The sequence below is a fragment of the Anas acuta genome, chromosome 24, assembly GCF_963932015.1.
Source record: "Anas acuta chromosome 24, bAnaAcu1.1, whole genome shotgun sequence".
Classification (NCBI taxonomy): Eukaryota; Metazoa; Chordata; class Aves; order Anseriformes; family Anatidae; genus Anas; species Anas acuta.
The window spans coordinates 2653088-2680050 of NC_089002.1; the positions used below are offsets into that span (position 1 = coordinate 2653088).

General features: G+C 56.4%; 2 protein-coding genes across 4 annotated transcripts; both read left to right on the forward strand.

Annotated features, from left to right (window-relative positions):
- Positions 1 to 282: 282 nt before the first annotated feature.
- Positions 283 to 11948, forward strand: ZNF76 (zinc finger protein 76). Of its 3 annotated transcripts, none has more exons than XM_068659789.1 (15): positions 283 to 439; positions 1888 to 2079; positions 3265 to 3345; positions 4453 to 4530; positions 4675 to 4877; positions 5538 to 5615; positions 6018 to 6134; positions 7259 to 7334; positions 7691 to 7816; positions 8162 to 8341; positions 8632 to 8865; positions 9250 to 9389; positions 10236 to 10388; positions 10498 to 10611; positions 10973 to 11948. In XM_068659789.1, the coding sequence occupies exons 2-15, from the start codon at positions 2007 to 2009 to the stop codon at positions 11075 to 11077; spliced, it is 1758 nt and encodes a 585-aa protein (XP_068515890.1). In that variant the 5' UTR covers positions 283 to 439; positions 1888 to 2006; the 3' UTR covers positions 11078 to 11948. The 3 variants fall into 3 exon arrangements, with proteins under 3 accessions (XP_068515890.1, XP_068515893.1, XP_068515892.1); XM_068659791.1 differs by lacking the exon at positions 283 to 439 and adding an exon at positions 591 to 960; XM_068659792.1 differs by lacking the exon at positions 10236 to 10388.
- Positions 11949 to 12476: 528 nt separating this feature from the next.
- On the forward strand, positions 12477 to 26015 carry DEF6 (DEF6 guanine nucleotide exchange factor). Its single transcript, XM_068659946.1, has 11 exons — positions 12477 to 13099; positions 18513 to 18653; positions 20326 to 20511; positions 22281 to 22508; positions 22658 to 22804; positions 22927 to 23035; positions 23114 to 23412; positions 23833 to 23999; positions 24218 to 24416; positions 24955 to 25045; positions 25231 to 26015. The coding sequence occupies exons 1-11, from the start codon at positions 13004 to 13006 to the stop codon at positions 25440 to 25442; spliced, it is 1875 nt and encodes a 624-aa protein (XP_068516047.1). The 5' UTR covers positions 12477 to 13003; the 3' UTR covers positions 25443 to 26015.
- Positions 26016 to 26963: the final 948 nt, after the last annotated feature.

The following is a 26963-nucleotide window of genomic DNA, read 5'->3' on the forward strand; positions in this document are numbered from 1 at the left end:
GAGCCGCCATCTTGGGTGCGGCACAGAGGGGGCACAGAGGGCTCGCGGCGGGTTCCGCCGCTTCTCGGCTGCTCCCCACGGGCCGTTCGTTCGCGGGCCGGCCCTGCCCGTGTTTACGCGGTGGTTTTGTGGAGGCAGCTCCACGGGCGAGCCCCGAAACGGGCCTGCCCACACCAGGCGCCCGGTGCCTTTTGGCTTCACCGTAGGGTACTGCGCATGCGCGCCTCACTCTCCTCGAGCAGTCCGTTGCAGCCCACTTCCGGGAGGCAAGTGAAGGGCTGTGCGGCGCGGGGCCCCGGAACCTGAATAACCGCCCGCGGGTGGCCGGGGCATAGCGGCGCCTTCTGCCTCTATGCTGGTTGCGGGGCGGGCCGCGCAGGGGCCGGGCCGCGGTGCATGGCGGGCCGGCGGCGGACTCGGGCCCGGCGAGTTGCCTCAGGTCGGTGCCGGGGGGCGGGGGGAGGGGCCTAGGGGGGTCCCAGGACCTGAGGGGGGGACCCCAAAAGGCGAGCCCTGGGGGGGTCCCCTCAGCCCCAGGGGGTGTTCGGGCTCCGGGGGGGGCACAGCACGGGGGGAGGCTGCTGTGGGGAAATAGTGAGGTGAAATGATGAAGTATTAGGGCGAAATGATGGAATATTGGCGGTTTTGGGAAGGAGAAGTGAAATATTAGGGTGAAATGACAGGATATTGGTGGTTTTGGGAAGGAGAAATCAAATATTAGGGAGAAGTGATGAAATATTAGGGTAAAATGATAAAATATTGGTGGTTCTCAGAAGGAGAAATGAAGTATTAGGGCGAAATGATGGGTTATTGGTGGTCCTGGGAAGGCAAAAAAGTAAAATATCAGGGCAAAGTGATAAAATACTGGCGGTTCTGGGAAGTAAAATGATAAAAATATCAGGGCAAAGTGCTAAAAGCCTGGGTTATCTCTGAGGTGACCCCTGAGGAGTCCCACTGCAGGTGGGCATCCAGAGAAGTGCTCGGGGGGGGGGGGGGTTGGCATCGCCTGCCCGAGGCCCAAAATTTGGGTCCCACATGTGATAAATCAAAGTTTACAATTTATTAAGCCGGGAACTGGGAAGGGAAGAGCGGCCCAGGACACCTCCAGGCGCTGTCAGCCCGCCCCTGCCAGCACAGCACAGCACAGCACAGCTCACCTCCAGGCTGTGGGGTCGGGGTTTAAGGGGTCTGGGCACCTGTCCTGCAGGCCTTCTGGAGGAGGGTTGGGTGTGGTATTCACGCTGACTCTACAAAGAGTCTGTCTGTCCGCTGGCTTGATGAGTTTTATCGTGTGTTTGTCTGTAGGCAGGCTGCTTGCCCTGCCTTTTAGACAATCCTGATGTTGGTATAGGAGAAATGCATCTTTTGGCCAATATAAGGCTTTACAGACTCCAAAAGTTTGCCACTCAAGCTTTTCTTCATGTCCTAGAGTCATAGGAACCTAGAATGGTAGAATCACAGGATGGTTTGGGATGGAAGGGGCCTTACAGATGTCTGGTTCCACCCCCTACCATGGGCAAGACACCTTTCACTAGACCAGGCTGTGCTGAGCCCCGTCCAGCCTGACCTTAAACACCGCCAGCGATGGGGCACCCACAGCTCCTCTGGGCAGCCTGTGCCAGGGCCTCACCACCCTCAGAGTAAAGAATTTCCTCCTTATATCTAACCTAAATCTCCCCTCTTTTATTTCAAAGCCATTTCCCCTTGTTCTGTCACTCCACCCCCTGACAAAGAGTCCCTCTCTTGCTTTCCTGTGGCCCCCTCTAGGTAGTGGGAAGTTGTTATAAGGTCTCCCCAGAGCCCTCTCTTCTCCAGGATGAATATGCCAAAACCAACACGTATACTTCAGGGAAAAAAATAAAACTTGAATTGTTCTTTTTATTTCAGGCTTGTAACGAAGAAGAGGACTCACTGTTCCACTGACCTCGTGCTCTGAGTCCCAGCGCCTCCTGAGAGCACGCTGAGTAAAGCGAAATTCATGTCTGAGGACAGGTCCCCGGGGCAGGATGGAGAGCTTGGGCTTGCAAGCAGTGACCCTTAGTGATGGGACGACAGCCTACATTCAGCAGGCTGTCAAAGGTAACGGCTTCTTTGGGCTGGAAAGAACAAAAGCCTTTTGAACAACCCCTTGAAATGGAAGTCGGAGTTCTCAAAAGTGTCTTGATGTCACACGGGCTGTCGTGTAATTTGTGTTGTTGCTTTGTACTTACAACTGTGTTTGTTACCTGTGTGGCATGCAGGACCTTATTCATCCAAAACTTCCCCTGAAGCTGAGCAGAAGGCTTGCCTCCACTGAGGTGCGCAGCGTTTGGTTCACATCAGTGCCCGTCTCACTCAAAGGGATGCAGATCTGATCTCAGTGTTGGTTAACTGTCGTGGCAGCAGTGCCAAACCCAACACCTGCCCTTATTTTGGGGTTTGTAAGGTGCTCTTTTCACCATCTGCTGTTCCTGAGAAAAGGGACGTGTCATTTCCCAGCTCATGGAACAGGAATCAGGTTGCAAGGAATCCAGCTCCTGGTGATTGCTGGCTTGAGTACTTTTCTGTGTGAACTCTGCAAGTTTGTTAAATACATGGAGTTGAACTTTCTTGAAAACCACTAGGTTTTGTGACCTGTCCCCTAGACGCTTTGCACCAGATGAAAGCAACTGGGATTCCTTGAGTTCAGGTGGGATGGAGCAGTGTCTGCTCTGCACGGAATAACTGTAACTAAAACGTTATTGCAGGGTTACTCAGATTTGCACTATTTTTTAAGAGTCCAGTCTTCCCAACTCATCAAGTGCTTTAGACCCCTTTAGGGACCTCTAATTTTTCTCCAAGAGTTGATCCTCAACCTAAGTAAAGAAAAAGTAAAGTAAAAGAAAAGAAAATAAATGTTCAGGTCACTGCTGATGCCATTACAAGCTGACAATTGAGCTTTCTCCAGCACAAGTCGAAGTGCTTTCTACTTTAAATCCAAAGTGCTTAGCACACATCATTCTTTCTGCTTCTTGGCTTAAGGAGCTGTGAAGGGCAGCTTGTAAACAAGTGATGACTGAGGTTCTTTGTCTTCTATTCTCCTGTCTAGGAAAGGGAGGTCTGGGAAGTCAAGTTCCTCTGTGGCTGAGGGGAAAGCACGATAAATAACTGTTTATAAGCGCTGGTACACTGTCTTGTGTGTGACTGCCTTCCTTGAGAAGGCGCAGCCAAGGGGACAGCTCGTGAGACCAGAAGGGCTGTGGGCTCTGCGGGCAGCGCTAATGGTGTTGTTTTTAACTGTTCCAGATGCAAAGCTGATCGAAGGCCAAGTCATTGAACTTGAAGATGGGACCACAGCTTATATCCATCAGGTGACGGTTCAGAAAGGTGAGGACTGTAAATTCACCTTCCTTCTCCTCAGAAGGACATTGATGTGATGGAAATCATCCGTGTCCCAGCAGTTGTGGCTCTAGTTTTGAGTCCTTCTAGGGTTAGTGTTGTTTTTTTTTGTTGTTCATTTGCTTGTTTTAAATTTCCATGGTTTTGAGGCTGAGTGAGCAAGAACATAGAACATGTGATTTCCTGCATAGTTCTTAGCGATCTGTCAAGAAGCTAATTTTGCTGCTGTGGTAAGCAAATGCTTGTTAAGTGTTGTGCCACGTGTGGGCTCTCACATTTTGTCCGTCTGGATCAGAAGTCTGCAGGCAAGGCCAGCGAGCTGTGCGCTGTGCTTGTGCTAACTATGGAGCCCGAACAAAACTTGTTCCATTTAGGAGCAGCTGAACTGGAATTTCCTCTGACCTATAAGATAACATTCTGAAATAGTTGTTTGAGGGGGAAGGGTGTGGATTATTGGAAGCTTTGTCACCTTGTTCACTGGGCCATCAGCTATGAAAGGAGGTGATGATAGTCCCAGAAGTGATGGGAATTCATTTCCCGTGGCAGGAAGGAAAGTGGCACAAAGCAATCCTCCTCAGCCAGGTATGAAAGGGCAGGTAGAAAGAAATCAGTTGCTCTGGGCAGTCCTCCCTTCACCCTGCCAAGTTCTTTGCCACCTCCCATTTCTGTTCTCCAAAGGTTGCTTGAAATCCATTTTGCGTGCCTGGCTCTGCCCTTCTCCTCCCTTTATCCTCCTTCCTGTCTCCAAACACCCACACACAGTGCAAGGGCTTTTCATTGTCATCTCTGCTTCCCCTGCCGTGGGCTCTGTGTGTTATCTTCTACACATCTGTGCTAGAGCTGTACATCACGTCCAGGACGTAGCCTGACAGTTTATAATTGGTGAAATGTTGCATTACCCCGAAGAGCTGAAGAAGTGCCGTGAAATTATGCGTGAAGCCTGAAAAAAAGTCAAACATTAGGACTGAAGGGCTCAGGCAGTGTCTTAAAACTACAGTTGTGGTTACTGCAGTGCTCAGGAGCTGGTGCACTACCCCTCCATCTCATCTGAGTCTCCCAATAAAGTGTGTGGATTTTTTTCCCCTTTTTTTTCAGAGCCTGTATCTTTCGAAGACGGGCAGCCAATAGTGTTGGAAGATGGCAGCATGGTCTACATACAGAACGCACCTAAAGGTAAAATATTCCCCTTTCGTGGCAGCTGGAGCAGAAAGTGCTGAATTGTCACGGGGCTCCAAGGCTGTAGGTAGCCTGGGGAGATGACGGGTGGCTCCCTCTCAGCAGCTCTTTTACGTTTGATTTTGTTGCTTCCCCTTGCAGAAAATTACGACTCCAGCACTTTTGAGGCTGTCCAGCTCGAGGATGGTTCCACCGCCTACATACATCGTCCTGTCATCGTGCCCCCTGGCAGCACCGTCCTGGAAGTGCAGGCAGAAGCTGGGCTGGAGGAGTTAGCTGGAGAGGAGGAAGACGATGCCTTTGATGTCGAGACCATTAACGCATTAAAGCAGTATGCCAGCAAGGTGAGGATGCAAGCCTTCTTTCATGGTCTGCCAGCAGTGCTGAGGGACTGGTGTACTACTCCGCATTTGGCCTGGAGTTTGTTACCTCCTTTCATTTGCGCTTCCATGTGTCAGTTTTACAGCAGTGCCGACTCTGGGAAGAGAAGCTAGGCAGGGCTTTTGTGAGAGCGCCAGCCCTGGTGGGTGGCTGACAAGGACCTGGAGCGTGTCAGGTTCCTATTTCACCACCTAGTTGGTACCTGCAGAGTGCTGGGCCTTCTACCCGTAAGCTACTGCAGGCACAGGTTTGGGAAAGCAGGGAGGTGCTGTGATACAGCTTGGACTTTTTTTCTTGCTTTGTGTGTCCTCCCCTTGTAGTTTTTTTTCTTCCTGTGTGCCTAGGTTTCTCCTAACACCACCTGGGTATGATATTCTCTTCCATACGTGGTTCAGGCAGCAGATTGAGACAAAATCTTTTACGTGTCAAGGAGCGTGCTGATACAGTGCTCAGCTGGGCAGCTAAAAATATTGCAGCCTTCCTGCTGTGGCAGGACCAGCCTCCCCCAGCTCCCTGGAGAAGAGCAGGGTGCTGCTGCTGCTGGGAATGCTTTTGTGCACTGGTTGCTCATGGGCTCTGCGCTGTACCAAGGTGTGAGTAGTGCCTCTCCTCTTTGTTTCCAGGTGTCTGACAAGGAAGGAGAGGGAGTAATTAATGCTTCTCATGTGAAGAGCGAGGAGTCCAGCGATGTCCCTTCTCAGGTCTGAATTTTTCAGAGATGCGTTTCTAGAAGTAGGCTATGCTCCTCTTGATATGCAGAGCACTGAGCTAGTAAAAATAATCTTTTGGGGGCTTCTCTGCAACGTTAGCAAATCTGGTAGCTACTGGTTTTACAAATGAGCCAGGTGAAGCATGGAGAGGTGAGTTATGTGTCTGAGAACACCCAGTGAGTTGGGAGGTAGGGATGGGAAATTCTGCTTCCTGCCCTGTCACCTGTGTCACACCGTGTGTGGACAAGCTGTGTGTGCAGGAACGCGCTTTGTGGGGCTAACTGAAGGAGTGCACATGTATGGCAAGGAAGGAAATGATCTGTGTGGGCTTTGCAAAGCCTGCTCTAGTGGCTGGTTGAATTAATTTCCTAATTTCCATACATCTCTTGGCAGGAATTGCAGGAGGAAGAAGTGCACGGCAGTGAGAAGGGGCAGCAGGTTGGCACTAAAGCTTTCCGTTGCGGGTACAAAGGCTGCGGCCGCCAATATACCACAGCTCACCATCTGAAGGTAAAGCAGCTCATGTGCAGTCAAACAGTGTGCAAACCAAACAGACCCCCTGTGGTGGTTTTACCGTACTGGGCAGCTAAACCCCACAACCGCTCTCTCACTCCCCCTCCTTTAGATGAGGAGGGGGAGAAGTAAAGCGAAGAACAACTCACGGGTTGAGATAAGGATAATTTAATTAAAGGGAAATAATTATAATAGTTAAATAAAGACTACCATGAACTAACAATTTAACTAAGGGGAAAATAAAAAGGGAAAGGGGAAAGGGAGGGGAAAAAAAGGAAAATAAAAAGAAGGGAGGAAAACAAACAAACAAAATAAATGAAGGCTATATGGAAGTGCAGAGGAAAGAAATTACTCTCTACTTCCCACAAATGAGCGATGATTGACCACGTCCTTGAAGCAAGGCCTCAACGCACGCAGCCGGTGTTCGAGAGGAGGACCGACGTCTTCCAAACGAGAGCCCACCCCTCCCCTCTTCTTCCTGTTTCCACCTTTTATTGCTGAGTGTGACATCACATGGTATGGAATATCCCTTTGATTGGTTTAGGCCAGCTGCCCTAGTGATGTTTCTCTCCTCACCTTTTGCCCACCCCCTAGGAGGGTTAGAGAAAGGCCTAATACTGTGCCACTGCTGCTCAGCAGCAGACACAACACTGGTGTGATAACACTGCTGTTCCAGCTACAAGTACAGAGTACGGCACTGTATGGGCTGCTGCTGGGAAAGTTAACATTCCAGCCAGACCCAATACACCCCCAGATTCTAATGCCAGATCAGAATGTGCCTTTACAAAGGAGCAGGGAAACGCTCCTGGGAGAAGGTCAAATGCTCCAGGGGATGTCAGGGTATCCTTTGGTCGCATCACTCTGCAGTGAGTTTTTCTCTGAGGTCTTTAGGGAGGTGCTTTCAACCTTGAAGGAACAGGAAGAAGCGTCTGTAAGTTCAGAAAAGTCAAGTGGGAACACGTCAGTGGGAAGAGGTTTTGACCCATGAGAGACAGATGTGTTAATTGCCCACCATGAAACCCAGCAGAGAACTTCAGATTCTGTCCAACAGCTACATTTCTTCAATTTTCCTTCCCCCTTTGTCTTAGACCTCACTTTGTGGACAATTCTTTTTCTTCCAGGTACATGAACGTGCTCATACGGGTGACCGGCCATATGTGTGCGACTTCCCAAGCTGTGGGAAAGCGTTTGCTACAGGTAACAATTTCTCTTGTATCAAAATTGTCTTCGGTCCTGTTGAAACCATTCTTGAGAACATCAGCCATTCTTTCCAGCAGAGCGCAAGAAGCACAGCTAGCTTTTAAAGCCTTCTGAGAAGGAATTTCAGTGTGGGAGGCTGCTCAGGACTTGGTTGATTATGAAGTTGATTGATTATTAAAGGAGTTAAAAGAAGAAACTGAGTTGTGAGGGATGTTGTGAGACGCTTTGGATATTTCTTTCCCTTCAGCGTCGCAGACACAGGACAGATGTGTGCGTGAACTGAGAGGTGGTGCAGAGCTTGCAGTGTTGTTTCCTTCTCATAAAAATAACTGTGCAGTTTCGTCACTGGGCAGGGTATGGGCTGAAGAGCCATGTGAGAACACACACTGGTGAGAAACCATACAAGTGTCCAGAAGACATGTGCAGCAAAGCCTTCAAAACTTCTGGGGATCTGCAGAAACACATCCGGACACACACAGGTGAGCAGTACAAGAGGAGAACCGAGCTCCTTATCAAAAGGGTCTCCAGGATGCAGTACTGCCTCAGCCTTTGGGTCATGCCTTTTATATCTTGGGTGAAGCGAGGCAGAACTGAGGTTTTCTTCAGCCAGAAGTAGACGGGCAGTAGGAGTCACACCAGGGGCTGTTGACTCACTATCAGCAGAGCAAAAGGTGTTAAAGATGCCAGTGTTGCTGAAGGCAGTGAGCCTCCAGCTGGGACTGATCGGAGGTCTCCTTAGTGTAATATTGAGGAGGAGCAGAGGGGTGCAGGTGTCCAGGGCATCCCCAGCAGCTGCTCTGATCCACCTTGCTCTGTCAATGCAGGTGAGCGACCCTTCAAGTGCCCGTTTGCGGGCTGTGGCCGCTCGTTTACCACCTCCAACATCCTCAAGGTTCACATCCGAACGCACACGGGCGAGCGTCCCTACATGTGTCCAGAGCCCAACTGCGGGAGAGGCTTCACCAGCGCCACCAATTACAAGAACCACATGAGAATCCACACAGGTAAGCAGGGGAGGGGAGGGAACAGGCACCTGCTCCTCCCCACTCAGCTGCCTGCAGCCACCGAGTGTGGCAGCAGGGAAATCTGGGGTACTGAGCTGGTCGTTTCCAGGACAGGCATTTTAGGGTAAGGTTTAGGGAATTAAATTAAGTGGGAATTGTTTTATTGGGCTGATTATTATTCCACCTGTTCCAGTGGTCTGCCTCCAGCTGTTCCCCCTCGATGGGGAATCTCTTCATGGAGCGCGATGAGGGTGAGTGGGTTAAACTCTGCTCTGTGACCTCTGCCCTAGGGGAGAAGCCATACGTCTGCACCGTGCCGGGCTGCGGAAAGCGCTTCACGGAGTACTCCAGCCTCTACAAGCACCACGTGGTGCACACACGCTGCAAGCCCTACGCCTGCAAGAGCTGTGGGAAGACCTACCGCCAGACCTCCACGCTGGCCACGCACAAGCGCAGCAGCCACGGCGAGCTGGAGGCCATGGAGGAGAGCGAGCAGGGCCTGTACGAAGAGCAGCAGCTGGAGGGTGAGCAGTTGTTCCCCCATAGCCTGTGGTGTGCTGGGGCTGGCCCTGTGGCAGAGGGGAGAGAGATGAGAGCAAGGACCTGGGGACCTGAGACCTGAATCTGTGTTGTGACCTTCGGCCTCGCTCATCGTGCCCAGATTTGTGTCATGGCCAAAAGGAAAAGGCTGCCCCTGGGCCTAGCTGTATGTCGTGGGCTGGGAATGGAATTTCTTCCTCTCCATAGTACAAGGAGAGAGAAAGGTCCTTTTTTCCCAGCCAGCACTGGGCTGTTGTCACTGTGATCTGCTCCTCAGGGAGCAGGCAGGTGCTGGGGTCAGGTGGGTGCCGTCGTGTTTTAATCAACACTTCTCGCTCCCATTTTGCTCTTTTATTTCTCTGGCTCAGCTGCTTCTGAGGAAGGCTCCCCCACGAAGAGCCAGCACATTGCTTTCCTGTCAGAGATGGAGGAAGACGAGGATGAAGAGGAAGATGACGATGTTATGCCTGCACAGGTCTCACTCATCTCTCCGGATGGGACAGAGCAGGTAAGGACGCTAACAGCCTGCAGCACTTGGGGGAGAGCGGTCATCCGAGTGAGGTTCTGCCTCTCCCAGCCCTGTGTGCCTTGGGGTGCTTCCCAGTGCCACTAAACAGATGTCCCGTGGGGGCTGGATCTCAGTGTGGCCTTCTCCTCAAGGCTTTTTTTCAGTGTAAAGCAGGCCCTGGGGCTTTGTGGGCTCTGTCTGTCATGAGGGCTCCCTCCTTACAGCCTTATCCCACCCCTGCAGCCATGATGTGGAGGGTAAATCACAGGCCTCTGGTCCCTGCCTCAACTTTTGGCTGGATGGGGTCTTGCAGACATTTATTTGGACTTGTGTGTAGCTCCTGCCAACCCTCGCCTCCTGCCCAGCTGTCGAGAGGCAGCTCCCAATCTTTGCTGACACGGGTTGGATTTGGAGATTGCTTTTTATTTCAGCCTGTGAATGGCAGTGCGTTTCTTGCACGTACTTCCCTTCACCAGCTGCCTGTGTGCTGACTGGGAAAATCTCCTTCTGTGGCATGGGGCAGAGGAAGCAGCTGCCATGAGTAAGGTTTGTTTCCTCTTAGCGTGAGGTGCTGCCTGCATGAGCTGTTACTGAGGAGCCCAGAGAGAGAGATAGGAAGGGGAGGCGTGATTGAATGGGTAGAGCTGGAGACTGGAGGTCTGTGAGGTTTCCACCGATTCTGTCACCCTGGGCAAAGTCCTTGGGGTTCTCTGTGCCCTAGATCTTCCACACGAGGGAGGGGAGGGTATTTCATCCTTACGAGACCTTGCTGTTGCTAAATTCAGGAGTTGTGTAAGGCTTCCTGAGAAGCCAGCCCGGCTGAGAGCACGTTTTTACGCTGCCCAGGTCAGTTTGTCACAGGAAGACCTGCAGGCCCTGGGCAGTGCAATCAGCATGGTGACGCAAAGCGGGGCCCTCGCGGTGCCTGAGGAGGAGCTGGTGGCTGATGACACACACACCGTGACCGTGGTCAACGCCGACGGCACCAAAACGCAGCCGGTACGGGCAACGCGGGGCCTGCCCTCATCCCTGCAGAGCTACAGCCTGCGAGGAGGGGGTCACATCTCATTTTAAGACACGACTGGGTTTTGTTTTAACCTTCCCCTAGGTCACCATTGTCACTTCTGGGGCCGTTGTGTCCGAAGAGTCAGCAGTGGCATCCCTCTGCCATCAGCAGGTGGCTTTGCTGGCGACCGCCAACGGCACGCACATCGCCGTGCAGGTACCGCGCCGTGCCAGGAGCGAGGCTGAGCGGTGCTGCTGCTGCCCCGGCCCCTTTGTTCCTCTGTGCATGTCCCCACCGCTGGCTTCGGCTGCCACCTCTTGCTTTGCTGCACCCTCGCCTGCCCAAGTTGCTCGCTCCTTAATTCTCAGCTGCCCGGAGTGCAGGGGAGAGCAGGGGCACGCTCCTTAGAGCGCAGGATGTTCCCTCGTAAGCAGCAAACCCCATCACAACCGTGCCTCTGCTTTGTCCCTCTGCTTCATACCCCTGTCACCCACGCTCCTGTCCTCGGGGGGCAAGCCCAAGCCTCCTGAGCCCACTTTTGGGGAGCGCAGTGTTCTCTTTCTCTTTCCTTCACTAGCTGGAAGAGCAGCAGAGCCTGGAGGACGCCATCAGCATGGCAGCAGCAGCAATCCAGCACGAACCCCTAACGCTCGATGCAGCCGTGTCTGACAACGGGTGCTGAGACCCCGAAGAGCCTCCTGGGCGGGGAAAGCAGGCGGCCCGAGCCTGTTTCACCACGGGGGCATCGAGATCTGCAGGAACGGGGCCAGCAGGCACACGGAAGCCATGTGGTACCCAGGTGCAGGAAGGTGTCTGAGGCCAGCTGAACGTGGCTGGTGCGCACCAGGCAGGTGCTGAGAGCCGATGCTGCAGCGTTGGGCTGCCAGGGTGATGCTGCTGGAAGGGCTCCTCTCAACACAAAGCGGTGTCCAAGATCCCGGCTGCTGCCTTCTGCTGGAGGCTCTGCTGTTTTCTCTGGGCTCTGAGCAGTGATTTTGATGCTCCTCGCCTCGGACACTGCTTCTCTCTGTCTGGAGACGGCAGGTTGTCTTCTATTGCTCACTTCATGGCTGAGGTTTTCAACACCTGCCAGTCTCCTGCAGTAGATACGGAGCCACAGAAATTTCATCAGTCTCTGAGAGAGCCAAATGTTTTTGGGGTGGCGTTTCCTTTCCCCTCCCTCCCGAAATGGCCCCACAGCTCCCCTTTTCCGCCAGCCCTTCATGAAAGGGGCAAGGGGGCAGCAAATGCACAGAAGCAATAAAGCCCCGTCTGCGAGCCCAGGCTGTCCTGGGCCGGGTGTTAGAGGGAGAGCCCCACCCTGATGCTGGAAATCAGTGTTCCCAGGGGCGCGCACGGAGCAGGCACCTGGGTGTGACAGGAGTTTTCCCATCTCTTTACCACGCTTCTCTCCGCTCTCGAGCAAATTTCAGCAGCAGACTCAGCGCCACGGGGCAGAAGGAGGTGAACTGATACTTGTGGGGCGCTGAGGTAGGTTTGGATGTTATTGGAAATTAAAAAATAAAAGTTGTTTTGTTTTGTTTAAAAAAAAACTCTCTTTCAGTCCTTGGAGGCAGCGGCTGGCAGAGGATGGGAGGGGGGCTTGGATTTTATTATTTTCCAGATGTAAGGATCAAGGAAGTTCAGGAGATTTACTGAATTGTCTGAGTGTCCTGCCAAAGCAGTGGTCGTCCATGGGCGGTGCTGAGGAGGGGTGTGAGCCGGGCAGCTGCAGCCTCTGAGCCCTCAGAGTGTGACTTAGGGGGACTAAAGGATGTCTCCTGCATCCCAGGTCCTTTCCTGATTCCTCCAAGGGCTCCTCCAAGCCTCAGTTTAGGGATCGTGTCACTTACTGTAAGGAAATCTATCTGTGAACACATCCTACAACCCTCTAAGCCTGGGAGAGGGACCTGGGCTGCCTTCCTCAGCCCAGCAGCTGCGTGCCCGTGCCCTGGCGTTGTGAACAAAGCCCACGCAGGGAGCTGTGAGCGAGCAGGTTTTTATTTGTCACATCTACCCGAGACGTTGGGAGAGGAAGAGGTTTGTGCAGGAAAGGATGGGCATGGCTCCGCCACCCCAACCTCCCCGGCACCGCCACCCCAACCTCCCCCGGGTTAGGTCCCAGCTTTCCTCGGGGTGCCAGAGCCCGAAGCAGCCGGGTTGGAGCCCTTCCAGCGGGCACAGCTCGGGCTCCTGCTGCTAGGGGAAGCTCCTCGCTTAAAGCTGAGAAGAGGAAGCTGCTGCCTGAGCCAGGGAGGGGATTTTCTGTGCTGAGAAAGCTGCTGATCTCCAGGCTGAGCGAAGGGCCCCGGCTCCCCATTCACACACCAGGAGCCCCAAAACCTCGCATCCCTTTTATTCCCCCTGCAATCCAAAGGGGACAGAGAGGGGATTCCTACAGCGGGTGCCAACCGCAGCCCCCCAGGAGGTGCCAACCCCTGCCCGGGAACCCTTGGGGGACCCCAGGGAGCTCTGGGGGTGCACCCAAGCAGATGGCGCTGCTGCTTCGTGCGCGGCTCCGGCTGCCGAAGGCTGTCGAAGCAACCGGTTTCCTGAAACCGGATTCTCAGCGTTGACAGAGCAGCCTCTGCCACCGCCGCCCGTAGCCATGGACCTGCGAGCGGAGCTGCTCAAGTCCATCTGGTACGCCTTCACCGCCCTGGACGTGGAGAAGAGCGGCAAGGTGTCCAAATCCCAGCTCAAGGTGAGTCCCTGGGGGTGCTGATGGGGGAATCGGGGGGCTCGGGGTGCTGCTTGCCCCCATTTGGGGCTCGCGGGTGGGCTGCGAGGTTGTGGGGTGGCTGCGGGGATGCTCTAGGGCTGCCACCAGGGAATTGCTGAGCGTGGAGGGGGATGAGCCCCTGCTGTCGCCTCCACAATTCGTGCCCGGGTTTAGTGAGGTTCCCCGGCCCTGCCTCACCTCCATTTTAAACATTAAAAAAAAAAAAAAAGGTGGGGAGAAGTAGGAGGGAGTTAATCCTCCAGTGTATTTTTTGGGAAAAAATACATAAAACAAGGGGAAATCTATTTTTTGGGGGGGGATGTTTTTAGTTTCTTACACTTTTAAGACCCAGCTACCAGCCCAAATGCGGTTTTTATTTTCTTGCTTGCACCCACACCCGCGTTTCTGCTTCCTGTTCAACCCCAGGGCTGGAAGGTAAAGGGAGCCCGCTGTAAAAACTACAACTCCTCAGCGGGCAGCCCAGAAATAACGCACCATTTTTTAAAAAACTCTGATTTCCCCTTCCCCCTGTGCTCTCCGCAGCTCTTCACAGGGCTCCCAAGCTCAGCCCTTCATCGGCACCCTCGAGGCTTTAAAAACCTTTTTTTTGTCTGCCTCCGGGACTGGGTCTGGTCGAATCCACCAGGTTTTGCCACTGCTACAGTAATAGTTAATTTATTTTTTTCCATTCGGTAACGCTGGAAGCCCTTTTGTATCGCTGCTTAAAAGTCTAATCCTGCTTCTCGCCCTGGCACTGGGGTTGGAAATGCTGGTTGGAGCAGGGGGGGGTGGAAGGCCGGGGAAGGACCTGAGCTAGAAACATGCAAAACCCGGTAAAACGTTGCGTCAGGAGCACTTGGCAGCTGCCACGAGCCCGTGAGATGTGTTGTGAAACTCTGCCACGAAACCTCTTGTCCTCCTTTTCCTTCTACTTTCGAGGGCTTCCCCCGGGACAGGCTGCAGGGAGGTGCTGGGCTCGGGGAGAGGGGGGCATATTTGGGTGGAAAATGGGATTTTTTTTGTCTGAAGGGGTCTGGAGGAGCCGGGCTCCTGCAGCTGCTTCCCAGAAACTCCCTGCAGGTGCGCTGAGCATCAGGGCCTCTCGGTGCCTTCGTGCTCGGGGGGCTGAGGCTGCACGTGGCAGGGCAGGAGGAGAAAAGCACCCACGTGGCAACAGGAGCACGGCCTGAAGGCTCCCCAGGGCTGGATTTGTGATTTTTTTTTTTAAATAAGACACCTGAAGCTGTAGAAATATTTGACGAAAGTCAGGAAAATGCCAAAATAGAGCGGAGCTGGGCTGCTGGGGAACTTCTCCCTGGGTTTCTGGTGCTGAGCACAGCACCGGGCACCCCCCTGGCCCTGCCGTGCACACCTGGCTCCAAAAGGGCTGAGGCAGCACGAGGTTAACGTGCAACGCTCGTCCTGCGTGGTCTGCGATGCTGAGACCACAAACACCCCGCTTTAAGGGCAGTTTCCTAGAGAGTTTGTGCGGGGAGGCTGCCGAGGGGCGCAGGATGCTGAGGACGGCTTCTCCCCGGTGCCTTTCCCCAGAGCAACGTTTCGGAGCAGAAGGCAAATTCACCCTCGTTGTTCCACCACCTCCAGCCCTACAACGGGAGCTCTGGCAGCTCGGGGCACGGCACAGGCTCTGTGCGGGGTGTCCGGCTGTGCTCCTTGCACCGTGAATCCCAATTCTGGACAGCTCTCCACCTGCCAGGCCTCATTTCCATGGCTCACCGCTGCCAAACCCTGCCTGTGCTCGCGAGGTTGAGCTCTGCCCGGCCTACGCAAGGCAGCGTCTCTGCTTGTAGGGTCAGCAGTGAAGCAGCCCAGGCCCTGTAGGGCGATGGTTTGAGCTCTGTGCCCTCGCAGGGCTCCTTGTGCACGGTGCGAGCTGGCAACGCGGGGCTGCGCTCTGCCCCCCGACCCCATCGTGGTCCTGAGGAGGGTGGGAGAGCTGCTGGTGTTCACCGAGTTCTTGCAGCTCCCGAAACAAAGCCCCAGTTGAGCCCCAAAAGCTGGATTTTACCGGGGGATTACAGGAAAGCCGGTGGGAGCTGGGTGTTCCGCTCTCGAGCCAGTTGCATAAGTAAATTTAGCAGCGTTTCAAGGCTGGGTGGCAGAGCTGTGGGAAGCTGCTGGGTTCAGCAGTTGAGTTCTTTGCATGTACCCTCCTATGTGCATATGTATGCGCTCTGTAGGTGTGTATCTCGCACAGGAAGGAAAGACAGCCTTGTGGTTAAGAGCTCCGAGCCGAAAGATATCGGGTGTTTCGGCTCCCAGCGCGGGCACGCACTGGGCCTGGTCCCCGAGGAGGTTTTATCCTCTCGGTGCCATCGCAGCCCCGCTGGCGGAGCTGGAGGAGCCGGTCCCGGGGCCTCGGGGTGTCGGTGGCTGCAGAGCTGAGCGTGCAGGGGCTGTGCCCGTCCTGGCACTTCTCGCTCCTCTGCTCGTGGTCCCATCCCCGTGGCACAAGGAGGGGAGAGGAGCGAGGGGAGCCCTCTGCGCACTCCCAGGGCTGGGTTTCCCGAGGCTGCTGGCTGGAAGCTGCCTTTAGCTCTGCCGGGGCTGGAAGCCTGGTGGGAAGCTTTGAAAACCCTGATTTGGGGCTGTTTTGATAGGGTTTGGTCACTCTCCGGGCTTTTCATCCCTAGGAACCGTGGCTGGAAACGCAGAGGTGGTGCTGGTGGTCCCAAGGGTGCCCAGGCTGCGTGTCGGGGTGGGACAGGGTGCAAGCGGCAGGGGGGTGGCTCTTGCTCTCTTTTGGAGCCCGTGATCCACGCAGGTCTCCGGGAATCGCCGATGCCTTGGGGGGCCGGGCTCGCTCACCGCAGCCAGTTACAGACCCTTGGGGGCAGGAAGGAGGCGCCTGGCTGGGACGGAAAGCTCCCTGTGCTCGCTGAAAGCTTCTTGAATGCACAAAGGGCTCTTGGCACAGGCTGGCGCCGGCAGTTGGGCCAACGCGAGGGCTGGGAGCAGCTCCTCTGTGCATGCACGGGGGGAAATCAGAGCTCAGGAGCCCACGGGGCTGGGCTTGAACCACTGGGGCTTGGCCGATGGGGCAGCGAGGTGGGGGGACCCCTCTCGTGCCCCCTTTGCTGCAGAAATTGGGCAGCTGAAGGTGCCTGGCCGCAGGGAGGCATCTCCCCCGGGGCATCACTCCCTGCAGCTCCCTTTGGGGATGCTCCAGTTTTGGCAGAGGGGCCGGTTTGCTCTCATGTGGGGAAACTGAGGCAGCAGCAACGCTCCCTGCATGGTGCCAGAGATCCCACAGGGGCTGGAGGGGATCGTGCTCGATGCGCCGAGCCGGGCTCCAACCCCAAATGTCACCCCCAGCCCTGGCATCGCCCCCGGCCTCTCCCACGGGGGCGAAGAAAAGGGGCAGCCATTCTCCTGCCGCGTTACGTATTCCACCCCCGGCTGCGGCTGGCGTCAGCAGCGGCCACGGGGCTGGGGGAGAAAAGGGTGGAGGGAGGCGTCCGGGGCTGCAGGGGGGGGGGACGTGGGGTGCCCGCGGTGCTGGGCTGACCGGGGCCGTCCCCTCCGCCCCTGCACGTCGTGGTGGAAAGGCTGCGTCAGCAAACCTGCATCACGGGCTGGCCTTCGATGCTCAGAGCATCCTCACCCTTCTCTTCCCCCCCCCCCCACACCCACCCACTTTTTTTGCCTTGTTTCAGGACCAGGGGGGTGTTTTCCTCTGTCTCAATGGGGTTGGGGCAGCCCCAGCCCCACACATTCTGCAGTGAGCCCCAGCAGGGTTTTCCTGCCCCCTTCTCGTATTTTGGGTGACTGCTCTGCGGTGTGGGGGGACGCACAGAGGGAGTCGGGGGGGCTGGCCAGGGCTGGGTGCACACCTGAGACCTCTGGGGGCTTTGGGGCTCTTTTGGGGCTCTTTTGGGGCTCTTTTGGGGCTCTTTTGGGGCTCTTTTGGGGCTCTTTTGGGGCTCTTTTGGGGCTCTTTTGGGGCTCTTTTGGGGCTCTTTTGGGGTTCTGGGCCACTGCAGCACCCCCGGTGGCTCAGCACCAGGAAACAATTCCTCTCCCACTTGTGTTTTCCCAGAGCAGGATCCTCTCTGGGTCTCACCCTCCCCATCCCCGTGCTGCTGGGAGGGAGCTGGAGCAGCGCTCGGTGGGACGGGGGCTTTGGAGGGGACATGGGCAGAGGGGGGGGGACCAAGAGGGGATGAGGCCCTGTGTGGGAAGGGGAGGGCGAGGCACGATCCCCTGCGCTCAGTCTGGATTCCCGGGTGCCCCCGGTGCTTCCACCCCTCCCCACCCCTGTGCGGACCCCGGAGCTGTGCCGAACCCCAAAAGAAGTGCTCGGGGCTATGGCCTGCGCGGTGTCTGAGCGCCGGGTGGAGCCCTGCTGATAGCATCTGGCCAGAGGGTGAAAAAGGGAGAGAAAATCTGGTCGAGCGAGAACCAAGAACCTTCTCCAGCTGCAGCAGCCGGCGTGGCCCCCGGCGGGTCCTCTCCTTCTGGGAGGAGATCTCCAGCCCCACGAGGAGAGGAGCAGGGACACCGTGTGCCCGGGCACCATCTCCTCCAGCCCCAATCTTTGCCACGAGCTTTTTGTGTAAATCCCAGTGCAAAGGGAAGCCACCAGCTTTTGGGCCTCTCCTTGCAGCATCTCCGGCTCGCCGGTGGTTGAAGGAGGGCAGACGGCGCCGCGCCACCAGCCAGAGGCGTTGGTGCTCCCGAGCAGCCTTCCCCCTGGGCTTTCCAGCACAGAAAGTCGGGATTTCCAGTTGGGACTGCCAGCACATGGGAAATTTGGGCAAAACGTGCTTCGTTTGGGGGATTTGGACAAAACCCAGATGGACGGCACCGCTGGTGATGATGGTGTGTCTCCAGATCACCGTCGTCTGCTTTCACTGCAAACAAAGCCTGGTCTTAATTTCTTCCAAACCTTTTCTTGTTTTCATTTTTGCATCTTCTCGTGACACGCTTACAGAAAGCAGCTGCTGCTGCCAGGTTGCAACACGGCAGCCGGCTTGGGTGCGTTCTTTATTTATTTTTTCAAGAGATCGCTAAGGGCAGCTGCCAAACTGCATGGCTCGGGGCGCCTTATCATCCCTGCGAGATCAAAGCGTGTCCTGTTTGCTCTGTAATATTTGAAACAGCCCGATTTAAAAAAAAAAAGAAAAGAAAAAAAAAAAGTTCTCTGTGTACCAAGAAAGGAATGAAATGAATGCCAGACAATCCTCACTTCCACGTGAATTCTTTGCTGTTTCCAGATGAATATTTGAGGTCGATATTTGGGGATTTCCTGCTGCCAGGCCCAAGCCTGGGTGATGCTGGGGGGCCAGGGTGGCAGCGGGGGGCTCGGTGCCGGGGGGGTGGGAGCTCGTAGGGCTGGAGCCTGACCCCGTCCCCTCTCCTTGTGCTCGGCCAGGTGCTGTCCCACAACCTGTACACGGTGCTGTGCATCCCCCACGACCCCGTGGCGCTGGAAGAGCATTTCCGAGATGACGACGACGGGCCGGTGTCCAGCCAGGGCTACATGCCCTACCTCAACAAGTACATCCTGGACAAGGTGAGCCCCCGGCCCCCCTCCCCGGGACCCCCCTGTGACCACGGTGCCTGCTCCGCTCCTGCATCTCGTGGCCATCCCACGTCTCCTGTCCCCTCCGCTCCCGGTGTGCAGGGCACGGCGTGCTGGGACGGGCGGCAGGAGGATTCAGAGCACTCAGATGAAAGCCAAAATGAGCCTCGTTGGCGAGGCTCGAGCCAGCCTCCCCCTTTCCATCTGGCCTCTGGATGAGGCGCAGCTGCGTCAGCATTTCCTAAAGGGCTCGGAGGGGGTCCTGGCGGCCTCTCCCAGCCCGTTTTTCCTCTCCACCCCTGTTGAGATTTGAGGCACGACCTCTCGGCCGCTTGGTGGAGGAGGAGGAGGCTGGGGGAGGCCGGGGCACTGGGGCAGGGCAGAGGTTGGGGTGGGCGGTGGGTGGGTTTCGCTCTTTTTCCATGGCTCAAAGGCACCTTTGTTCCACGCGGTGCACCACGGCGGCACGGTGCTCGTTTCCTCCGGGCACACGAGGAGAGGAAAAACGACTGACAGCTTTCTTCCACTGCGTGCTGTCAAGGCACTGGGGGCCCGGAGCAGGGTGCCGGCACCCTTCCCTCCCCTGCTGCCTCCCCAAAGGGCTGAGATGGGTTTTTGGCTGTCCCTGGTGCTCCGGTGCCGCTCCCTGCTGGGTTCTGGCTGAGCCCCAGGGATGCTGGCATCGACCCTGGCTATCGGGATATAGGGATCGGCTCTGCTCTGAGCAGGGACAGAGCCAAGCCCAAGCCTGCTGCCCCAGGGAGGGCACCGGGGGCTGATCCTGCTCGGCACAGCCCCATCTTCCTGCTGCAGAGCGGCCCAAACCCTTGCAGTTTCCCGTGTGGTTCTCCGGGACATGACCTTCAAACCCCCTTCTCCTTTCACTAATAAAATCTCAGAGGCAGCCTGCGAAGGGGAAGTGGTTTTTCCTTGTAAGAGGGGCTTTTAGCTCTTCCTGGTACCCAGGACCCAAAGGTTCTTCTCTGGCTCTGCTGCTGCAGATTGTGGTTTGTGCTCATGCTAGCCACGTGGTAGGGCTCTGGGAAAGTGCAGGGACAGAGTGGGACAGGCCAGTCTGGTCCCTGCCACCCCCTCCCAGGGTGGCACAGCGTCTAAAACCAGCAGTAATACCTCAGGTCCAGCCCTGAGGAAGCCTTTTGGTGGCCACAGAAGCTTGTGAACAGGCAGCAGGGCTGATGGAGGTGTTTTCCCTACCACCGGTGCTGCCTGCTTGCCTTTTTGCCGTCACTTCCCTTTGCCTAGCCCCTATTCCTCTTTTTTGGTCAAATGGGATAAAGAGAGTGACCCAAAGCCCTGCTGCAGGCATTTGCAGTGTGGGCTTGGGGAGAGCCCAGCGGTGCTGGATGTGCTTTGCTCTGTGCTTTCTGCTGGTGCCCCACAGCCCCGGGTGCCGTGCCCAGGAACCGCAGTGATCCCAGAGCGCTCTCTCTGCCGGTCAGCGTGCCCAAAACCACCTGTGCAAGGGCTCCTGTGCTTGGTGGCCTTGCACCAAGAGCTAGTGCTCAGCAGTGATAGTCACATCCTGTGCTCTGCTGCATGGACAAATCAATCGGTGCCGGCAGGGACAGGAGGTCTCCGGTGTGGAGCATCTCCCCCTGGAAGCCCCCTCGCAGTCCTTCACCAGCCTGGCTCCTGTCTGCAGGTGGAGGAAGGTGCTTTTGTCAAAGAAAACTTTGACGAGCTCTGCTGGACTCTGACAGCAAAGAAAAATTACAAGCCTGACCGGAACGGGAACAGCATCGTATCCCACCAGGACGCCTTCAAGCTCTGGTGTCTCTTCAACTTTCTGTCTGAAGACAAATACCCTCTGGTCATGGTGCCGGACGAGGTAGGAGCCAGCTGCCTCTCCCCGGGCTCGGTTTTGGGTTGCCATGTCCCGCTATCGCTTCCTGGCACATCCTTCCTCTGTCTGCCTCATCACATCCTGCAATGTGGGGGGGGAGAGAGGGCAGGGGGGGAGGAAGAGCCGTGCCCACGAAAAGCGGGGTGGGCTGGGGGCTGGGGGGAACCCTCCGAAATGCTGAAGCCTCTGGAGCATAGATGGCTCGGAGGACAAGGAAAGGGCTGCTCTGTGTTGGTTTTTGGGTGAGGCAGCCATTTGGCCTGTTGTTAAATGAACGGGGCAGGTTTTGGAGCAGCAACCAAGCTCGGCTCCTGCCGGGGCTGGTCTTGAAGCCCTCGCAACAGGCCAGGGGTTGAGTTGGGCAGGGACCTGGAAGATTCCTCCTGATTTTTATGGGGATGAAAGAGAAGATGACGAGAAACCCCTTAAACCTGCTGTTATCACGGGGTGCTCCTTGTGAAGCAGGCAGGGTCGGAGCAGACCCCGCTGGCACCAAGAGCTCAGCCCCTGCCCAGCAGCTGAGGGGCACACAGCCGGGCTGCTCGGCGAGGGGCAGGCAGTAATCTCCAAATTCCAGACAGCATTTGGGTTTTCCCTTCTCTGGGGCCCAGATGAAAGCCCCACGAGAAGGTTCCAGGTGCTGGGAGGAGGGACAGGGTCAAAAGCCATCAGCAGCCTTGCTGGGCTGGGCCCTGCTGCAGCAGTCAGGGACAGGCAGGCGGCTGCCACCCGCTTGGGCACCATCTCCCCCCTGAGATCAGCCCCCCACGCCCCTCCTAAGAGGAAAAAAAAAAAAAAATAGTAAACCCAAACAAACAGAGAACCCACCACCACCCAAAAAAAAAAAAAAAAAGAGAGAAAAAAAAAGAAAAGCAACGCAGCGCTGCGCAGATGTACGAGGGCAACCGCACTTCCTGCTCCCCAGGAGAGGTGTTTCCTGTTCCCCAGACCATGACAACATGAATCATCCTTCTGCTGACAGGGCCGGGCCTGAGAAAAAGAAAAAAAAAAAAGATATTGTCCTAGAAAAAAACATAATTAATTTCTCCTAGATAGATGATGAGGAGAGGGAAGTCCTCTCAGATGAGGAAGGGCTCCCCAGCGCCTGGAGGGGGCTGCAGGAGAGGTGGGGTCATAGAGACAAGGGGAAATGTCCTTCAGGACGTTTAAAGGAAAAGAGAGGAGATGTAGGTCAGGTATTAGGAAGAAATTCTTCACTGTGAGGGCGGCGAGGCCCTGGCATGGGAGCTGGGGGTGCCCTAGGCCAGGCTGGGGAGGCTGGGGGCAGCCTGGGCCTGGTGTTCGTGTCCTCTGTGGGACCTCTTGCCCTTGTCCAGCCCGAGGTTCTCACAGTTTCAGCTGGAAACCAGAGCGGTGCTGAGGTCATGGCCATGGTCTGAGCCGCCTGCCTTGTGGCTTGGGTGGGGGACAGCAGTGCTGGGCCGATCTCCCCGAGGCACTTGGCTTCTGCGGTGCTTTCTCTCTCTTCAAAGAAGCCAAAAGCATCCAGTGCTTGTGGCCGAAACGAAGAACCTCCCAGGGCTAATTGAGCTTTAACTCAAAATCAATGTCCTGAGCCTTGATGAGCTTGGCCATCGCCCCTAACCCTTGCGAGGGGTGGTATCTTTGTGATAAGGCACGGAAAGGGACGCGGTCTTAGGTCCTCCAGCACGGCTTTCCTTGCTCCAAGTCGGCGGCTGTGGGGTGGGAACGGCTCTCGCTCCTCCCCGACGCTGCTCTCCCCGTCCCCGCAGGTGGAGTACCTGCTGAAGAAGATCTGCACGGCCATGAACGTGGAGCTGAACTCCTGCGAGCTGGACGATTACCTCTCCCAGGAGCCGCAGGGGCAGGGCGGCCTGACGGTCTGGCAGTTCCTGGACATGGTGAACTCGGGGCGGCTCCTGCGGGGCATCGAGCAGGAGGCCATCAGCATGGCCGTGGAGGAGGTGTACCAGGAGGTGATCGAGGACGTGCTCAAGCAGGCAAGGAGCCCAAGTGTCCTGGGGCACAACCTCTCTCTGGGGGTGTTTCTGGTTTTCTCCCAGCCCTCAAGGGCATGGTTATGGTGGTGTTGTACCACCACCCATCCTTCCCCTGCCCCGTTGTTGATCCCCGTGTCTCCTGGGCGCAGGGCTACCTGTGGAAGAAGGGCCAGTTGAGGAGGAACTGGTCGGAGCGGTGGTTCATGCTGAAGCCCAGCGTCCTGTCCTACTACATGAGCGAGGAGCGGAAGGAGAAGAAGGGGAGCATCGCGTTGGACAAGCACTGCTGCGTGGAGGTACAGCCTGGGCCGTGGCTCGCGGCAGGGATAACACATCCCACGTAGGTTTATCTCAGTCCTCATCCCGCTGGTTGTCCCCTCACCCTGTGCTGACACCGTGTTGTGTCCTCTCCCTGCAGGTGCTGCCCGACCGGGACGGGAAGAGGTGCATGTTCTGCGTGAAGACCTCCTCCCGCACGTACGAGATGAGCGCCTCCGACACCCGGCAGCGCCAGGAGTGGACGCTAGGTCCGTGTCCCCGTGCCCGCTCCGTGTCCCCTCCCCAGCACCCCTATGGCCCTACTGACATCCTCCTTCCCTCCCCAGCCATCCAGACTGCCATCCGGCTGCAGGCCGAAGGCAAGAAGTCCCTGCACAAAGACCTGAAGCAGAAGCGACGGGAGCAGCGGGAGCAACGGGAGCAGCGGAAGGCGGCCAAGGAGGAGGAGACGCAGCGGCTCAAGCAGCTCCAAGAGGAGAAGGAGAGGAAGCTGCAGGAGCTGGAGCTGCTGAAGGAGGCCCAGCGGCAGGCGGAGATACTCCTGCAGGAGGAGGAGCAGCGGCGGAGGCAGCAGCACGAGGAGATGCAGAGGACGCTGGAGATCCAGCTGCGGGAGGCCGAGCAGGTGGGTGCATCCTCGTGGCAGGTCCTGCTGCGGGGCTGCATCGCTCGTGGGATGACCGCTGCCTTCCCCATCCCTTGGCCATGTAACCTGGGGGGTTGGAGGAGCTGAGCATGTCCTCTTCTTGCAATAACACTGCTGGGAACCAACACCTCTGGGCTCCCGTGGTGGTGTGGGACCTGGGGACAAGGGGCAGAGGGGTCAGCGCATGAGGTACCCAAGGAGCAGGAGCTGAGGGCAACGTGCTCTGGGGTGTGTGAAGCTGAGAGGCTTCAGTGCTGTCCCGGGAGCCCACTTCTGACCTTGCAGACGTTGCTCTGGAGCTCTCTCCATGGGTTCTCCGTGGTGGTGGGGACATCTGGCCCCATCCACCCAGGGGTGCAGGGCCAGCGCCCACGCTGACAGCTCCTCTCCCCGCCGCAGGCACGCGCCTCCATGCAGGCGGAGATGGTCCTGAAGGAGGCAGAGGCAGAGCGTCAGCGCAAGCGCATCACGGAGCTGGAGGAGATGCAGGAGCGTCTCCAGGAGGCCCTGCAACAGGAGGTGAAGGCTCGGCACGACGAGGAGTCCGTGAGATACGCGCAGGCCAGGTAGGACCAGAGCATCCCTGGCTCTCCTCAACCAGGGCAGGGCTGGGCGTAGGGCTGTCAGACACGCTCCTCACACTCCTTGGTGTGATGCCATGGCCTTGTCTGCTCCCCGAGGAACCAGCGTGTGCCCGTGACCGCATGTGATGGCAGCAGGGCTGGGGGAAGCTGGTGGATGAAGTGGCAGAGGGATGTCCTCACCTCTCGCGCTTTCTTGACAGGCTACTGGCTGAGGAAGAGGAGAAGCTGAAACAGCTGATGAAGTTGAAGGAGGAGCAGGAAGAATACATCATCAAAACCCAGCTGGAGAAGCAGGTCCTCAAGCAGGAGATGGAGAACAAGAACAAGTGTCTGGAAGAGGCCCAGAAGCAGCTGGAGGAAGTGAGAGTGAACAGGCAGCGGGTGGACCAAGACGTCATGGTGAGCATCACCTTGGTGACACTTCCCATCGCGCTACGAGCCCCGGGGGACTTCCTGGCCCTCCTCTGAGACACCTCCATGCTGGGGAGAAGCCGGGGACTTTGGGGACCCACTGACACGTACCCTGCTGTAGCCAGGCTGGATTTAGGGCGTTTCATTAGCTGCAGCAGGGAAAGCAGCCCAGAGGTTTGCCTGGGAAGGGATGTCTGCCCTGCAAGGCACATCCCGTGCTCCTGGTAGAGCCATGCCAGGCTCGGCGCTCAGCTTGTGAGGCCAGCGAAGCGGGGAGGAGGCTGTGGCCACTTTGCCCCCATTTTGCTGCGCTGGCAGATGCTATTAGGAGAAGTCTGCTGACGGGGCAGGCACTGGAGAAACCACCAGGCTGGCACTTCCTCACCCTGCGGCTCTGGGTTTTTCTGATCCGTGCCAGGGGCTGATTTGGTGGCTGGAGTGACAGAAGGGTGTCCTGCTGGGGGGACAGCACGAGTGTTGTATATAAACCTATAGAGGCTCAGTGCTCTCCTCCATCTCCTTGCAGGCGGCCCAGAGGAAGCTGCGGCAGGCCAGCACCAACGTCAAGCACTGGAACGTGCAGATGAACCGACTGATGCACCCTATCGAGCCGGGAGGTAGGAGACCTTCCCCCGGGGCATGCAACTCCGTGCTGCTGCCGGTTCTCCTGCCCCGACCCCCTCTTTGGGATCCTCAGAGAAGCACGGTCACCTCTGGCAAGGAGACCCTGTGCTCCTTTTCCTTCACCACGAGGTAAATTTGGACCCCAGGTAAACAATCTGCTTTTTCTGTCTGTCCCCAGACAAGCGTACAAACGTGAGCGGAGGCGGCTTCGCTGGCTACCATCCCCTCCTGTGCCGGAGAGATTCCTCCCTCAAACTCAAGCATAAGGTGGAAGAGAAAGGCAGCGATCCCGTGAGGGACGGCAGCAAGGAAAACGTGAGCAACGGTGGGAACAGAGACCCGCCACCGCCTTCGGATGCGGACCCCATGGCCACGGAGCCCTCCAACTAGCCCCACGGGATGGCAGAGCCCAGCAGGGAGCCACAGGGCCCAGCACGGCCCTCTGAGCACACCTGGTCGCTGTGTGGAGACCAGCACAGAGCCTCTAAGTGACTACACGCAGGGCAGAGACGTTCCCCTTCTCTTCAGGGATGTGCTGCAGCCACGGCGGGCCAGGAGCTCAGGCAGCCCAACGTGGGGAGAAGGCAGCGGGGCCGTCTCCTCCGGGCTGCCCAGGTGTGGGGGCTCAACGCGCCTCCCTGCACGCTGGACTCTGGTTTCAACACTGCCTCAAAGCACCACCACGGGTCTGGATCACACAGTCCAGGATTCCCCTTTGATTTTTCCTGGCAATGCCTGCTGTGTTGTCTGCTGTGCTCCTGCAAAGGGGATCCCAGAGCAGCCTTCATGGACTGAGCAGTGACTTCTCCTCCCTCAAAATGGGCATTTTCAGCCCTGACCAGGTGGACCAGGATGTCCTGAACTAACACGTGCATTCCCTGAAGGGGGTTATTAGTCACTGGAGTCACGTAGATGGTAGTACAAACCAACAAGTAATAAAGCTTTTGGAGCCCCTGGCCCGTAGACCTCGTTCCCTGCAAATCTGTGGCCCTGCAGGCACCCGATTTTCTTCATGTGCAGGGCAGGGTCTGGATATCCACTGCAGAAAATTAAAGAAATTAAAAAGGAATCAGACACAACCAGTGAAAAGAGGTCCCAGTGGATTTTGGTTTAGTCTGTGGAGGGCCAAGAGTGGCAATGGGGTATCTTCTGGGAGGGCCAATACCTCGTTACTTCAATTAAGTGCTTGTATGGGGAGGTAACAGTGCTCGGGATTTAGGTCCTCGCCCTTGGACTGCAGGACTCTCTGTTTTGGGAGCTGGTCCGAGGCCTGCAGAAGGCGATAGAAAAGATTCCTGGAGGCAGCTGGGCTGGCTCCATCTGCTCCGGGAGTAGGTGGATGTGTTGGCTCTCTTCAGTGACATTGGCCTGGCCTGCCTCCTTCACTTAATTTGCTCCCTGAAAGACCGAGAACAAAAGCCAAGTTTTCTGGCAAACCTCCCTGCACACAGACACACACAGAATTTAATAATAATAAAAAAAAAAACAACAACACACCACCACCAACAAAAAACATTGGGGTTAATTTTTCCAAGTACCTCTCTTAACTACAGCCCCATTTGCCTGTTACTTTGAGGCACAGAGCCCCTGTTCACGTAAGGGTCCCCTCTGAAAACAGGCACTGGTAGCAAACCCTTGCATCAACCCCAGATTCACAGTTGCTCGTGATGATTAACTGCAGTTCAGTTCGTTAGGGAGATTACGATCTGTTTCCTACTTGTGTGGCTTCGAGCGTTTGCTCGCAGAGCTCTTCCTCCCCCTAGTTTTTACAGTGCTCCTTTCTTACAATTCTTTTCAGCTCTGCCTGCCTGAGAGGCTGTTTTCTCAGGTCTGCGTGGCACGATGGGGCCTTGCTGGGACAAAGCAGCTCTGTGTGTCCATTAAGGACGCCCAGCTGGCCCCGTAGCCCAG